Source organism: Mytilus edulis, chromosome 13 (assembly GCF_963676685.1).
Source record: "Mytilus edulis chromosome 13, xbMytEdul2.2, whole genome shotgun sequence".
NCBI lineage: Eukaryota > Metazoa > Mollusca > Bivalvia > Mytilida > Mytilidae > Mytilus > Mytilus edulis.
The window spans coordinates 16505533-16523160 of NC_092356.1; the positions used below are offsets into that span (position 1 = coordinate 16505533).

General features: G+C 30.9%; 1 protein-coding gene across 1 annotated transcript in view; it reads left to right on the forward strand.

Moving 5' to 3' along the window:
• Positions 1-12782, forward strand: part of LOC139501124 (AP-2 complex subunit mu) — a 28614-nt gene extending 15832 nt beyond the window's left edge. Inside the window, exons 9-10 of the mRNA XM_071290105.1 lie at positions 11269-11380; positions 12179-12782. Coding sequence (XP_071146206.1) covers positions 11269-11380; positions 12179-12313 — 247 coding nt within the window. The 3' untranslated portion in view covers positions 12314-12782. The remainder of the gene's footprint in view (positions 1-11268; positions 11381-12178) is intronic.
• The last annotated feature ends 4846 nt before the right edge of the window (positions 12783-17628 follow it).

The window sequence follows — 17628 nt, forward strand, 5'->3', positions numbered from 1 at the left end:
AGATTAGCGATCATTAGCCAATATTTCCTGGAGGCATTACTATAGTTATTAGGAGGGCCCTCAGGATTATAACACTTTACTGGAGTGGCAGTTTTATTACAGGAAAAGGATAACAACAAAAAATAAGTTCAAAATGGCGATTTAGACAATGTTAGAAACTCGATCTCAACGAAATGACATTGAATGACCGAAATTATTTCTGTAAAAAAATAAAATTTGTCCTAAATCCCAATTACTCATTTAGGACAAACTACTTTCAGTTTAGGTCAAGACTGGCATATATGACCGTTTCCGGACCCTTGGATTAGACCGTTGGTTTTTATACAACCGCAAAAATTGAAATTTTTTTAGTCGTATATTGGTATGACGTCATCGTCATTGTCGTCCGAAGACATTTGGTTTTCGCACTATAACTTTAGTATAAGTAAATAGAAATCTATGAAATTTAAACACAAGGTTTATGACCATAAAAGGAAGGTTGGGAGTTTTGGTCCCAACAGTTTAGGAATAAGGGGCCAAAAAGGGCCCAAATAAGCATTTTTCTTGGTTTTCGCACAATAACTTTAGTATAAGTAAACAGAAATCTATGAAATTTTAACATAAGGTTTATGACCACAAAAGGAAGGTTGGGATTGATTTTGGGAGTTTTGGTCCCAACAGTTTAGGAATAAGAGCCCCAAAAAAGGTCCCAAATAAGCATTTTTCTTGGTTTTTGCACAAAAAAGGCTATTATTTGAACTTGGAATTATTTTTAATTATGGAATTTACATAATTTCTTGTGTTGGAATTTTTTTTATAAATTCCATGTTTATTTTGTATTATTATGTTTTGAGCGGAGCATAACACTTTCCAGACAGTGTATTTTTTATAGATAGTGTTGTGTGTGGCACAATACATTCTATTGAAAATGTGCTATCTTCTTTGTAATAGAAAGTGTTGTGCACGGCACAGAACATTATATAAATACAGAATGAATATAGAATTCATTAAAAATTTCTAACACAAAAAATAATGCAAATTCCATAATTAAAGATAATTCCAAGTTCATATAATAGCCTGTTACAATAACTTTAGTACAAGTAAATAGAAATCTATGAAATTTTAACACAAGGTTTATGACCTCAAAAGAAAGGTTGGGATTGATTTTGGGAGTTTTGGTCCCAACAGTTTAGGAATTAGGGTCCAAAAGGGTCCAAAATTAAACTTTGTTTGATTTCATCAAAAAATGAATTATTGGGGTTCTTTGATATGCCTAATCTAACCGTGTATGTAGATTCTTAATTTTTGGTCCTGTTTTCAAATTGGTCTACATTAAGGTCCAAAGGGTCCAAAATTAAACTTTTTAACAAAAATTGAATTCTTGGGGTTCTTTGATATGCTGAATCTAAACATGTACTTAGATTTTTGATTATGGGCTCAGTTTTCAAGTTGGTCCAAATCGGGGTCCAAAACTAAACTTTGTATGATTTCAACAAAAATTGAATATTCAAATTCAGAGCTGTATCAAGCTTAAATGTTGTGTCCATACTTGCCCCAACTGTTCAGGGTTCGACCTCTGCGGTCGTATAAAGCTACGCTCTGTGGAGCATCTGGTTCCTGTTTGAATGGTTTTACACTAGTAATTTTTGGGGCCTTATATAGCTTGCTGTTTTCGGTATGAGCCAAGATTCCATGTTGAAGACCCTACTTTGACCTTTAATGGTTTGTTTTTACAAATTATGACTTGGATGGAGAGTTGTCTCATTTGCACTCATACCACATCTTCTTATATCTATTGTTGTTTTTTATTGTTAAATATTAAGAAATTGAATTATGCTTTAGCTACGAGTTATATAAAAAAAAGTAATAAAATTATTAATGAACGTGAAATAGTGGGATAAAATTTCCTTTTTAGCGGCCAGTTTGGTTCAATATTGTCAAAATAAGCAAAGAAAATCACTAATGAATTATTTACTTGCAAGTGAAAAATTTGACCTCATTGAATCCCCATTCATGTGACCTACACATATACAAAGCATTTAAAAATATTTTTTAAAACGTTAATATGAATTCAAGACAAACCTAGAAAACCTTTTACTGTTCTTCAGTTATGTCCTTTTATAACTTTATATGATCTTATATGATATGCAAGCCATTGTTACATTCCCGCGATATAGCCTTGTTGTGCTAATGCGGCGTAAAGCAACCAACAATCAATCAATACATTCCCCGTTTAATTTTTTGTTACACAATGTGGCTATCTATTTATATCTATATTTATGTTTATATCAGTTTATAAAACTCTTAGCAGTCTTGAGAGGTGTAGTCAATGGTAAATTAGAAGGCATCTAGACTAAAATACAAACAAAATGTTGATACATATTATCAAGTCCATGCACCATAAACCGTCTATTTTAGACTAATTATTTATTTTGATATACATTTAGTATGTTGTAAATCAAATATGAAAATTTTAAGAGCTACTATAACATTTATTTTATCTGTCAAAGCTGTATTTAATATCATATCTTTAAATTTTTTGTACTAATAGAGAAAAAAAACCCAGTCTTCATGAAACAACAGGTAAACATATAAACATGTGAAGTTTTACACTCATGTTTTGAGATCTTAATTGTCTTCATTTTTAGCTCACCGGGGCCCAAAGGGCCCCATGTCAGCTAATGCCATCACTTGGTGTCCGTCATCACCTGTCATCTGTCTTCGTAAACTATTTTTAAAATCTTCTCCTCTGAAACTACAGGGCCAAATACCTTCAAATTTTAACTAAATGTTCCTTATGGTATCTAGTTTATAAAATGTATCGAAGTTTTGATCCATTGACGGCTTATATCTCAAAAACTAAAGCTATAAGAGCAATTCTGACATGGGGAAAAACTGTTCAATTGGTCAAGATCTATCAGACCTGAAATTTTCAGACGAATCCAACAACCCATTTTTGGGTTGTTGCCACTAAATTGGTAGTTTTTAGGAAATTTTGCAGATTTTTGTTATTATCTTGAATATAATTATAGATAGGTCATAGATATAAACTGTAAAAAGCAATAATGTTCAGCAAAGTAAGTAAGTAAGTAAGTAAGTAAGTAATTTTTATTGGTTTAAAATCCAAAATTACAAGATTGATACCAAGACAATACAAATTTGTTATACACAAACATACAAACATATATATATCATACCAATTTCATAAACATTATATGAGGAGGTGGTACCACAAAGTTATTTAGTGCTTAATAAAGCATTTCTAGAAATGTACATGTTGCTTATAAATTTAACAATAATTCTAATTATATCAGTCTCAACACACGTATATAAAAATTTAAATCTTGCTTCATTAGTCATATTTAAGAAAGAGGCAACTATTTCACTAATTTTGGAAAACAGTTGGTCTCTAATTATATTTAGTTTTGTACATTTTAAAGTGAAATGAAATTCATCTTCAACTTCTAAGAGGCACAAAGGACAAATTCTTTCTTCTACAGGGGTTTTAGTGTGACGCCCTTGTTCAATTCTAAGAACACTATTACTAATACGAATTTTAGCAAAATGCCCTATTACTTTTCTGTCTATATTTAACAATAAATAGGTTTCCAATTTATAATTTTCTTTAAGCTGTCTATATGTTCTCAGCTTATTTCCATGTACTGATTTATTATCACAAAATATATTTTCTTTCCAATAATTAAGATATCTATCATTAAGTTTGGTATGAATTGCATATAATAAACGCCTTTTTGAAATAGTATCATGATTTTTCCAGACATGTGAAAAATTCAATGTAGCAAGTAACTGTTCAATCTTTTTAGCAAATCCATTGGTTAATTGCAGGTTGGAACAATATACACGGTGGGTATGGTTGTCCTGCGAGAGAACGTACTGTGCTGGTGATTCGGTCCTGACGGGTGCTGGTGATCAATGAAAAAATGTAAACAAAGACGAAAATGATGATTATTGACGTTTTCACTCATAAAAAATGAAAAAAAAACAGTTGAGATTTTTCAATTTCGTTTCTTATGGGTCCATATATAAACCATTAAAAAATTGACCCTCTAAACTGTTTCAGTAAGCGTAACACAAAAATGCTCATTTTCAGAAAATCTCGAACTGAAAAAATAAAACAAAAATGCTCATTGAGTCCGCTTTCTATACCGCAATCCACACGACAAAACAATTTTGTGAAAAAACATTGCAATTTATTAAAATTTAGCATTTTCTCAATTTATTCATGTCCTGATACTGTGCTGGTGGGTCCTGTCATTGTGCTGGTGGGTCCTGATACGGTGCTGGTGATTTTGGATAAGAAGTTGGTCATATTTGAAATAAATGTTACAAAATCAATACAGTTAGCCAGATAATTGTTGCCAACAGGATCTATAACTCCTATTTTAGCTCTTGTGCATCCATTTGGCTTTTAACATGTGTTTTCAAATTATCTGAACTTGTATTACATAATAACATAAAAGGGCAACATCTTTCGTCCAATATCAGATAACAATATATAGTATCTAAAATAAGTTAAAAATTCCACAATACTATATAATTCATTTTATGTGTCGATTTGTTCGAAAAAAGTAGAAAAGAAGAGACTTTTATTAATGTCATGATTATCTAACGCTTTCTAGATCTATGCTTAGCATTTATTTCAGATGACATGGACTCCTCACCCTGATGACCCTCCTGCCTTTCATAACTTTATCCGTATACATATATTAATAGATAAACAAAAGGCTGCAACACGTATTTTTGTATTTAAAATGATTCGTTGTAACGAGAATATTTGTGGTGAATGGAAACTGTGAGGGTCACAATCTTAAATTGCTTATAAATGTTTGTGGACCAGTTTCGTTATCTGATCTGAATTTTCTAAAATGTGCAAGGTAGATAGACATTTTGATTTTTTTTTACTCGGTAATGAACCATTGTGTTGATCCCATGCTAAACATAACAAAAATCTCTGTACAAAGGTCTGTGAATTCTCTACAAAAATAGTGATTTTATTTTCACTAAATTCTCTTTATCTACTAAATACAATAAATAATGAACTATAAATAATAATGCTTTGCAAGAAGTTTCCCCTTGATATATGTACAAACTTATATCTCTATTATTCATTGTCTGTGCTGTTTTGATACTATTGCAGTTTGCACATTTCGGAATTGACAGGCCACAGGAGGGGTCATAAACCGTACACGAAAAGATAAAATATTGATATAAGTACTTAATTTGCATCTTTGAACCCCCACCCCGGCTTGTTTTTTTAGGAGCCTGTGGTGTCTAAAAATGGTCGATTACAGACAGCCGAATACGCATTTTCTAGGCGTGTTATTGTTGATTGTTAAAGTCCTGAAAACGGATAGATGGAAACAAAAATGTTTGATATATCTGGCTTTAGATTCATTTTTTTTTAAATATAAATTAAGGCTACATTATAATATATTAATTCTATGAATTCACAATATAAAAAAATGCAGTAAAAAAAATAAATGAAGTGAAATATCTTAGTAAGGAGTCATTACTACAGAGATGGTGTGTTTGACACACAAAACTTTAAAGCTTAGTGATATTTCCAATATTAAAATAAAAGTGTATTTTAGTTGGGTATTTTTTCCATTTACTCATTTTCAATTATAATCAAGGCACATTTTATTTTTATTCATGAAAAATATTTAAATATAGAAAAGAAGGACACATTGTTCACTTCCTCCCCTGTAATTCTTTATCAAAAATATTTATTTTGAAATGAAAAAAACTAAGAAATTGTAATTTTGTTAGTGTTCTCTAGGTTATCTCGTCTTCATTTTCTGACATATTCTAGCCTGCCCTTTCATACAATAGTGATTTTTTTCAATGTTCTATCGAACTTTCGAAAAAAAATATGCCTGATAAAAGAGGGACCAAAGATACCAAAGGGACAGTCAAACTCGTAAATCTAAAACAAACCGTTTAGACAAAAAAAAATATGTTGGAAAAATCTAACAGCAAGTGATTCTTAACAGCTATAAGATACATTTTTCTTTTACAATACAACTTTTAAATCTTACGGGAAACTATTCCAAGCTTTCACTGTAACCTCGTTCTAACTTATCTCCATCCCTCCCCACCCCACCCCCACCCCCCAAAAAAACACCAAACAAACAAACCCGCAATACTATTGTCATTCTTATAGTCAGCACTCAATTGTTGACAAACAAATGTGTTTTAAGCTGCTAAAGACATGATTCAAACGCTCAGAAAGTCCTTTGTTCTATATTTTTGCTCTCCATTTTTATGTAAAACTTACATTTTTATTTTATGGGTTATTGTTAAAGGTCGTACGATGACGTATGGTTGATAATACATACTTCCTTTGGTTTCTTATGGAAATTTGTCCATTGACAACAAACATACCACATCATCTACTTTATATAAGTATTGTATAAACTACAACGTATTTTGGTGATCTTGCAAAATGATCGTAATCCCGAAAATCGTAAACATATTTTCTTATCTTAAATGGGGGCAAGAAGGGTTCCATTCACATGCAAATAAATAAGATTACAGTTAATTTTAATTTTTTTTTAGAAAAAATAGGGGTATTTTTTCTCTCATAATAACAGTAAACAGATTCACAACAATGTCAATTTCAAGAAAGCCCACAACAGCTAATTAGTCAATAACAGTACAGCATCAATGATCTTGAATATATGCTAGTTTTAACTAAAATATAAAAGCACAGAACCAGGACATAGAAGCACAGAACCAGGACCGTTTTTCTTATCACCAGCACAGCGTCAGGACAATTCCGTTTAACGAACTTGCACGACTTTTGCAATATAATATTGTTGTAATATACTTTGCATGGTACTTATGACACATCAGCGAAAAATTAAGCAACAAAACAGTCGTTTTATTGCCGTTCTGGAACAATGTAAACAAACCCACCAGCACAGAATCAGGACCCACCAGCACCCGTCAGGACCAAATCACCAGCACAGTACGTTCTCTCGCAGGACAACCATACCCACCGTGATATACATCTTTTAGTAAACAATTGTTATCAGATTTAATCACATGCAACCAGAAGCCAATTGACAGTTTTAAAGCTTCTATAAAAACTGGATACATACCAAGTTCAGCTAGTACTGCTAAATTGACAGCTGATTTATTTAATCCAATTAAAGTTTTTGCGAATTTAATTTGGACTTTGATGGTAGCCAATGACCAATATTTTGACTCTAGATTTGTAATATCTTTTATCATATACAGAGACCAAACTTCACTACAGTAAAGAAGTATAGGTTTAACACAAGCATCAAAAAGCTTTAAGTGAGGTAATACATTGATATCTTCAGAAAATAACAGTTTTCTAATACAAAATATAGCTTTTGAGGCTTTTTTACAAAGAAGTCTCACTGCTTCTGTAAAACTACCAGATGGTTTAAACAGTATACCCAAATATTTATATTCTGTACAGTGTTCCAAAATATTATCACTAAAAACAAACTTGTCTTTTGTAAGTTTTTTACCTGATTTGTTAAAATTCATAACTTTGGTTTTGTCAAGATTTACTGTTAAATCCCAACTAGTACAATATAAACTAAGCTTGTCAAGGCATTTTTGTAAGCCATTTAATAGCTGATTCAGAAATAAGGACTAAATCATCAGCGTATAACAGACATGATATATCATTATCGTTTAACTTGGGTGGTTCACATGTTGAGTCAAAAATAGATTATAAATCATTAATATATAAAGAAAATAATGTAGGGCTCAAAATACACCCTTGTTTTACCCCAACTGAGGAATTAAAAAAATCAGTGATACCTTCCGAGATCTTTACCGAGTACAAAACCTCTTTATACATATCTTTCATTATACTAAAAAAGGGACCATCTATGTTATAATAAGACAATTTGTAAAATAGGGCATCTCTGTTAATAATAAATCAATGAAACAGTCATATATCTTTTTTGATGATTTAAATGCTTTATCAATTATAGTTTTTAGAGTTAAAATATGATCACAGTCACTTGTTCGACTTCCCTTTCTGAATCCAATTTGGTCACGACAAATAAGTTCATTTCCTTCAAGATACTTTTCTAATCTGTTATATAAAACTTTTAGAAAAAAATTTCCTAAACAACTTGAAAGGGCTATACCTCGGTAATTAGATGGATCATTAAAACACCCACCCTTGAAAATGGGCTTAATAACAATTTTTCTCCATAAAGTTGGGTAGATACCAGACTTAAGAATAAGATTAAACAATTTTACATAAACATCAATATTCATATAACAAGATTTTTGTAACATTTCATTTGTAATACAATCTGAACCACTTGCTTTATTATTCTTTAAAAATTTTGCTGCAATAACCACCTCCTCAGTTGTAATAGATAGACAATAACTGTTTAGTGTCTTTAAATATCAGCTGTATTTGTACGAGGCTAGGAAACAAGGTGTATGCGAGCTTTTAGCGAGCTACTACACCTGTTTCGAGCCGAGTACAAATACAGCTGATATTTAAAGACACTAAACAGTTATTGTCTTTATCCTGCAATTATTTCTGTATATTGTTAGTGTTTTGAAAGACACAAAAACTAACATATTTAACATTTATTTTCGATTTGTTATCCCTTGAGGCCCGCGTAGTAATATCAAAATCACACATTACGCTGAAGACGGGTTCGCAAAAAAAGAATCTCGAATGGTCAACAATAAAACATCGCTCAAGGTGAATAATTATCTATTTTAACATAACAACTATAATTTCAACAGTAAAAACAAATAACAAAACATTGTCAAATTTGAAACAGAAGTGTACGAGTTGTCCAACGCTTCAGACTTGACGCATTCACTAAATATGCATGCTGAAATTGACAAGGTTGATTTTGTAACACAATCGTACACATTCAAGTTTTGAAATCGACAATTGTCATCGTCATTGGAATGCAACTGGAATACACATTCTGAGGTCACACAGGTTCAAACAATACTCAGTTCGGCAGTGGGCGGAGCTTAAAGCGATATCTGTATAGTATACAGATACAGCATAGCGATATCTGTAGGGCTGTATCTGTATAGTAGGACGCCCAATTGCAGGATAAAACTGTTTAACATCTTAGTACATGTGTTACAATCTTTAAAAGTAGTATACTCTTTCTTATCATTACTAACATGTTTATCATAATCAATATTCATTAATTTATAAAAATATTTAAACCATTCTTTAGGTTGTATGTTAAAACTAGGATCCTTGAAGTTCTCCTTTTTTAGTTTCTTAATTGTTTTCCAAAAATCATTTGGACAGCTATTATTTGAATCTATAATCTGTTTTATCATTTTATGTCTAAATTGTCTATATTTTTTCCTTATAAGTTTATTTAGTTCCTTTTTATTATATAATACTTTGTGTCTAAGACTGTCATTCCAGGGCTCAGTACATAATTTTCTAGTCAGACTCTTTAAGGACCTGTATTTAGATTCACATTCATTATCATAATATGGCTTTTTTATTTTTCTTCGTTTACTTCTCTTGGTTTTACCAGGGGTCTTATTAGTATTACTTAAAAAAGCAGCATTGTATAATATTGATGATATACTAGAGACTGTATCATTAACACTTTGAGTTACATTGGAATTACATGTATTATTCGCATCTATTTTTTGGGTTAAATTATCTACATCAGAATTAATAGTTCCAAAGTTCACTTTCAACATATTGGACTTAAAAATTTCTTCTCGTTTAGTAGTCCATTTAACTCTTCTAAGAGTTGGCTTAACATAATTATCACATGACTTATTTACTAATTGAGAATGTATAGTTATTGAAATTGGACAGTGATCAGATATTGTTGGTTCAAATTGTCCTACACTAAAATTGACAATATTTGGTAAAAATTCAGATGAACATAAACAATAGTCATCAATTGACACACCATTATGATTATAGAAAGTGATTTTACCTTTTGAATCACCGAGAGTTCTTCCATTAAGGATTCTTAATTGAGATTCTGTGCATAAGTCAAGTATTAATTTTCCATAGTTATTAGTTTTTTGGTTTACTTTTTGAGTATTTCTAAATTTGCATACACTATCTGCAACATAATTAGTGGGAAGAAAGTTGTCCAAACTGTCATCTACTTCATTTGTTATGAAATCTAACTCTTTACAGTTTATATGTGCATTTAGATCTCCCATAAGGATTACATCCCCTGATATACTATATTTCGCAATATCTGCTTCAAGTTTCTCAAATATTTGTTTATCAAATTTTGTTCTTAATGTGTAAGATGAGTTTGAAGGAGGAATATATAAAAAACATAAAAATACATTTCTATCAAAACTGAAAAATGTCTTGTCTAGTTTAAACCACATTATATCATCCATTGTTTTATCCATCAACTTTACACCTGATAATATTTCCTTCTTAAAAAATGTAGCTAAACCACCTCTAACTTTATTTGAATCAGATGATCTACAGTTTACAAAACATTTATAACCATCATAGTTTAAAATCTCATTGGTGGGGATATGCGTTTCTGAAAGACCAACAATGTCTGCAGTCATAATTTGACAAATATTATCATCATCTAGTTTACAAACTCTGTTACCCCTTATTCTTTTAAATAATCCATTAACATTCCAAGAGCTAATAGATAATTGCTTTGAAACTTTTATACACATGATCAAAATCTAAATTTGAATTAACCATTCAAAATGCACAGGGGTCGGTGAACTGGAAAACAGATAGAGAGAGAAATTAAAGTGAAAAATAAAATAGAAAATTACTATCACTGTTTAATTATTTTCAAGAAAACCTTACTTGCTTAAATTATTTGCCTTTTATCCAGCTTTGACTATAATATGTGAAATTAAATAAAAGTGCTTGCCCTCTACTAGGATACAAGCTGGAAAGTTACTTTAAATACATGTATTTTTAAAACAATGATAAAGTGTATGTATTACAAAACTGTCTTTTGTCATCCTTGGCTAAATTTATCCCTAATCTACATACTAATAGTAAATACAAAGTAAGATATACAAAGAAGTTTATAGGACCAAAATTGTCAATTGATCCCTTAAGGAGTTATTGCCCTTTTAGGACCAAAATTGTCAATTGATCCCTTAAGGAGTTATTGCCCTTTTAGGACCATTTTACACACTTTGTTCATCAAGTTTGATAACATTTAAGAATCTTCTCCTCTGAAATGCAGGTGAGTGATTCAGGCTGTTGAGAGCCTCTTGTTTTACAGTGGCATGCAATTCATAAAATGTTTGCTCTTTCTGTAGAATAAAGAGAATGGGAGGTATGAAAGAATGCCAGCTGAGTGCAGAGATTGAACTATTAAATACCAATGAGAAGAAAAAGTGGACCAGGCCTCCAATCTCTATGAACTTTGAGGTAAAAATTGTATTTTTACACTGTGGATTCCTTTATTTTCGTGGATACCAATTTTCGTGGATTGATGAAAACTCGTATTTTCGAAGGAAATTTAATTTCGTGGGTAGATGAAAACTTGTATACTTTTGTGGACATTTAATGTTGTAGTTTTGCCCAAGTCTGCAAACAACCTTATGGCAAATTTGAAATGCATTGAACATTTCAATTTGTGGTTCACCTATACCCATGAAATCCATGATAATTGATATCCAATAATTAATCCACAATATCCTACTAAGTTTGGGGGATATATAGAAATCATCCTGTCTGTCCATGTGCTGACTAAGCACAAATTCTTCATAACAACTGAATGGATATTGTTAAAACTTTACACAGTTGTAGAACACTATTTCAAGATATGAAAAAAGTGATGTAATCCTCATCCAGTATGTAGAGGGGAGATAATCAATATAAAAAAAGTATTGTAGAGCACAGAAATCCTTTTGTGAGTGTTCATCACAGTTGTCATATTACTCAATTGTTTCTTTTGAGTTCTTGTACAAATATTTTAAATTTTGAATCATTTAGAATTGTCAGATAGCTTGGAAGCAATTCATGACTTCAAAATCAAAAGGATCATGGGTAGTTTCATTGGTTGTACACCAAAAAAATTTAACACCTTTGGCGTGAAACTCATTGTGTAGGACATTGTTAATCAGATTCAAGGTTTTGTTGCAAGCATTTGAATACATTTTTCAGAAAATACATAATATTTTGAATTTGTGAATTCTATAAAATAAGTGTATTTTTTAATTGCAGGTACCCTTTGCTCCTTCAGGCTTCAAAGTTCGCTATCTAAAAGTGTTCGAACCTAAACTGAACTATAGTGACCACGATGTGATAAAGTGGGTCAGATATATCGGCAGGAGTGGGTTGTACGAGACCAGATGTTGATAAAATCAGCAACAGAGAGTTTTAAGGAAGAATGATGTGAATTCTGGAGAAGGAATAATCACTGAACATATTTACTCATTACTAATTGATGTTTAGTAAACTTGCATATTGTGTATCCACCATTTATAAAAAATTGAAAGCATTGTGGGTAATAGATGTTACTAAGTTGATGTTATTGGGCATTAGTATTCTTTACACTGGATATTAAGCCATAATGTACAAATAATATACTTCTGTCACTTGAGTATTCATAAAAATTATATTTTGAAAGTATAAATTAGATGTAGTTTTACATCTTTTTTCCATAAATCTTTAATGTTTATCATCTAGACAATAAACTTTAAAAAAGGTAATGGTAGGACCAGAGTGAAAGCATTATTGAGGATTCAGTCATTTAGGTGTAATAACTATTAAAAAAAACTACCCACAGTGCTTTTAATATTAAAAGATGAATAAAAATGTAGAATAATCTTTTTTTGTTATACATATATCTGAAAGAAAGGTTGACATGGAGAAATAATGTTTAGCTAGTAGAGAACATATTAAAATGTTTATTGATTGATTTTATATCAGTTCATGTATAAGAAATAAGAAATTCAATTAAGGATGTAGTTAGGTGATCTAAGGTAAAAGTAAATAAATCAATAATTCAAAATTGATACTTTAAGCTGGAAGAGTATTAGTTAAGGATTAAAATAAGCTAAAAATATTGAAAGGTCATGGAACTCCTTTTCCAGATATTTGATTTATAAAATATGGCAGAAAAAGGACTACTTTTACCTTATATTTGCATTGGTATTATTTGGGTCTCAAATCAACAGAAAGAAAATCAAGAACCTGCTTAAATTTGTCAAATCACCTTTTATGAGCTATGAAGTCTTATGTTAAAAGATAAATAGGTGTTATGGGGCAAAATATTTTACCTTGTGTCGTATGGAAAAACACAAAGGATTCCAAACATTTGGCACTTATTCCAAAACCTCACTTAAAGACCAAACAGCCTATTTAGTTCTACCAGTGATTTATCAGAATTTATCTTAAAGTTTTGTGTAAAGGTATTTCATGATTTGAGGAACAAAATATGATAAAAACATTCAGGGTAACCGACTTAGTTTTGTCACTATAGCAACCTAAGTTTCATGTTTTCCTGAATATTAACATGATATTTGCTTGTTATCTAATCTCTCAAAAAATACTTTATATCAAACCTACAAGCATAATTCTTGTTTCACGTTAAACAGTAGATTTGTGGCTATCAAATACAGGTTCAAGAGTTTAAGACTCATATTGTTTTGATCTTTAAAAATATGATTTATTTCATTCTCGCCATAAATAAATCATAAAATGAAAAATGTTTCCAGTATTAAAAAATATCCACCAGTGATTTCTTCATAAAAATTTCAAGAAGGAAAGTGCCATGTGTACTCTTCAAAATAAAGCAAAGAAAAATGTATATCACCGACCTTTCAAAAAAGTTATGAGTAATTTTCATCTTTTTTTCTTGTTCGTTTTGAAGAAAAGAGTTGTTTTCTTCAGAACATTGAATCTGACGTCAGAGTACAAACTTTCCTTGCTGGCGCACAATTTGAAACAAATTGCAAATTGAACGTTTGAAACCCACATTTAAATTTCCAAGAATGACAACTATATTCACCTACTTTATTATCCATAATACAAGAGATTAAATCAAATCAAATAATCAAACACTTTTATTGCCATATAAGTCAAAAAACATGATCTGTTACAAACATTACATATATACAAAAATAAATAATATAATATTAAAATTAAATAGCAGTTCAAATTATTGTTTTGGGTCTCCAGTCCTCAGTTCTAATGACTGTCTTATAAAGGAAACTATTTTTAGTTTGACTGTGAGATGTGGGGTTAAGTAAAATTTTAAGTTTTAGCATGTTATCTTTAGTAGTATCTTTCCACTCAGAATTTATTTTCATGGAGTCAAAATATTTTTTTCTATAAAGGTTATATTTAGCGCATTTGAGAAAGAAGTGTTTTTCATCCTCTATCTCATTAAAGAATTTGCAGTTTCTCTGATCTCTAGGGATCTTGAGATATTAAATGCATGTATCAGAATCAGATCTCATGATGCTGTTGTAGCACAATATTAACCTTCAGAAATACCTTCCGTCTGAATGATAAATTGTTTGAAATAACCTTTTACCCTGCTTTAGTTAGGAAAGTTTTTGTCCTCTGCCCCTCATTAGCAAGATTATTGAAAATAAGGAAATGAAAGATGGCACTGGCTAACTTACAAACTATTTGACTATATCAGATCATATCAGACTAGATGTGTAGGGGGTTCTTCTCGCATCAATTACAGAAGTTTACCCTAACGCAATCATTTGCTACTGTTGACCAACAGATAGACATAAGCATGGACTGACTACCATTATTTTTTCCAACTAAGACGTACATATTAAAATTATTCCATCTAGTTTGTGAATTCATAATTTCTGAATATTTAAGATATAAGGAAATTACAATTATAGGTATAATATATGAATTAATATTTTTATTCTAAAACGTTATACATCCATTTAGCCTATCATAAAATACAATCCCTGTTATTACTACCTCACATGTTTTGAATAAACGAGACAGAAAATATAAAATACAATAATGTGTTACAGCTAACTGCTTGTAGAGTAAACCTTTGGTTGGCTTCCTTGTCTTGTTTGTATAAATGTTTATTCAAGCTTTGTAATTAAGATTGACATCTTTATACATAGGTATGTTTACCTGTATATATGATTTTGAAATTCAGTATGACGTTATCCTGATATAATTATACAAAATATACAAACAAAGTGTTGCTCTACATGCAGTAGGAAATTAGCTGTAAACTTCAGTGAGATCAGGTAAATATCGTTATCATTTCTCCTTAAGACAATTTGAAATGAAACAAAAGACTTCATTGCAAGATAGGACATTATTTTACGAGAATGTCAATATCAAGCAAACTCGATATTTTCGTAAACATGATAATATTTCCGTTTTTATTATTAACAACAAAGGACTTACTCTTGTACAAAACTGCAACAGATTACAGACTTGTCTACAAGGGCTAGGCAAGGCCGTAGAGCATTGCCGAGCTGAGCGAGGCGATTTTTTTTAGGGGGGTTCGGGTGCCTGAAACATTGTGAAACGGGAGAAGCTTATTTCAGCTTTACTATGGGAGAGGTCAATGTATTTATAATAAAAAACAAACAAAAAATATAACCGAAATGCGTTTTTTTTTATTAGCTAGCATAGTAAGTAACAAAACAAGTTTCAATATTAAAGTTAATCTCTGTTGGTCAACCAAAACTTTCCGATTCTTCTGTGACCTGTACTATCGAAAAACTTCAACACACATTCTTTGACAACTGTATCATACCTATGCATATGGAGCATGGCAAGCCCACAAAGCCTGTCACCACCCATTGTAGCCCGTTCCCAGGTTTTCAAACGAATAGGTACAGAGAAGACTAGACCAACATTGTTACTTAACCGGATTGTTAACGTGCTAATGTCACAAGTGATCACAAGTTACCTGTAGACATGTCAACCTACCTGGACACATTATTCTACCAATTTTTAGTCTTCGGTTTGACCTACCGGGGTTAGAACCCACGACCTACCGCACTAGAATCAATGGAACACGCTAGCATACAACCAGACAATGCTGATCATAATCAGAAAAAGAAACACGAAAAAAATATTTTCAAACAATACCAAAACTATATTTCATACTTTTATTAAAGATAAATAAAAATCATGAATTGCCTTATACATTAAAGACTTCCATAGAAAAGGCGCCTCATGATTTTGTTTAAATTAATTATAAATATTATATTTTTGGTCAATGAATTATTTTATCGATTAACATTTGTTGTTCAGTGAGTTGATAGTGTAAGCATTGGTAACTATAGTGTTATCGATTCAAAAATAAACCAAGGAAAGACTTTTAAGTTATAAGTCAGCATACGTATTACCTTAACCTTTCCCCCCTTGAATACATAGGCTATAATAAAACAAAACAAAACAATATATTCATATTTCCGATAACCCAGACAGCTTGAAAGACACCGGATTTTAATAAGTTGAAAATACAATTAATAAGCATAAATACATAAATAAATCAATACAATTATAGATGATTACTGAATGCTGATAAATGACATATATGTTGTATATTTAGTTAAATACCAAATAATAACAACAGCTCTTTCATCGACGATCCCGCCGGCCAGGAACAACTAACTAAAACGAGTTAACTTGGGTCAAACTACATTAAATACCAAATATGTAGTGGAAAAAAGTTGGAAACCTGCGAACTATGCTCGGAAGACCGTCTCCAGAGTTATACTTGGACAGTATATAAAAAAAAATTAAAAAAATGAATTATGATTATTCGGAACAAAACACCACTAATCATGAGCAGAAACATGAATTAAAACCAAAAATGTTACATATCTGAAATATGTAAAAAATGAACTTGACACTACGACTGTTGGGTAGAAAGTGAAAGCTTTCAAAATATTTTCCCACACATGAAAATTTTCACGTGACTAAATTAGAAAATTCATACGCATCGTTAATACATATGTTTCCCGCTATTCGTTGAAATTTTTGAACGCGAATAAGTCAAATAAACATTTTTAGCAGGATTTTATATTATAATTTGACATTAATTAAATTTAATGATGCCAGTACTGCTAGAAATGTATACCCTGCTTGAGAGCTTCTAAACCAAGGTTAGGTATGCTATTTACAGCAAAATTGACCTATAAGTGCTTTCAAATACCTTAAAATTGTTCAATTTGTCCTCTTTGAAGGTAATTTTATGATTTTAAATAAGATAATGGGAAAAGTTTTAGAAATTTACCCCAAAAATGAGACAGACTTGAAGTTTTTCACTATGATCCAGCATTTATTTTTAAATCACTTTTTGTCGCGTTTCAACATCAACTGCTAACCTTCATAAAATCTTTATTACTGAACCAATTTTAAAAACTAAGGTACCATTTTCATCGTAACAGCTAGTAGAACACAGAAAATATAATAAAAATTGAAGCAGAAGGGGAAAAATTTCACCTTAATTTATTCATGTTATTAGTATCCGAGCAAGTAAAATACGGATCTATCAGACCTCAACACACAAGGCATAAAATACATGGAAAATGGCTTTCCATGATAAGTGTAATGTCATATCCATCAGCCGAAATAAAAATCCGTTCGCATATAACATGTATAATTACACTTTACATGGCCACATTCTTGAACATGTTGATAAGGCAAAATACCTAGGTGTG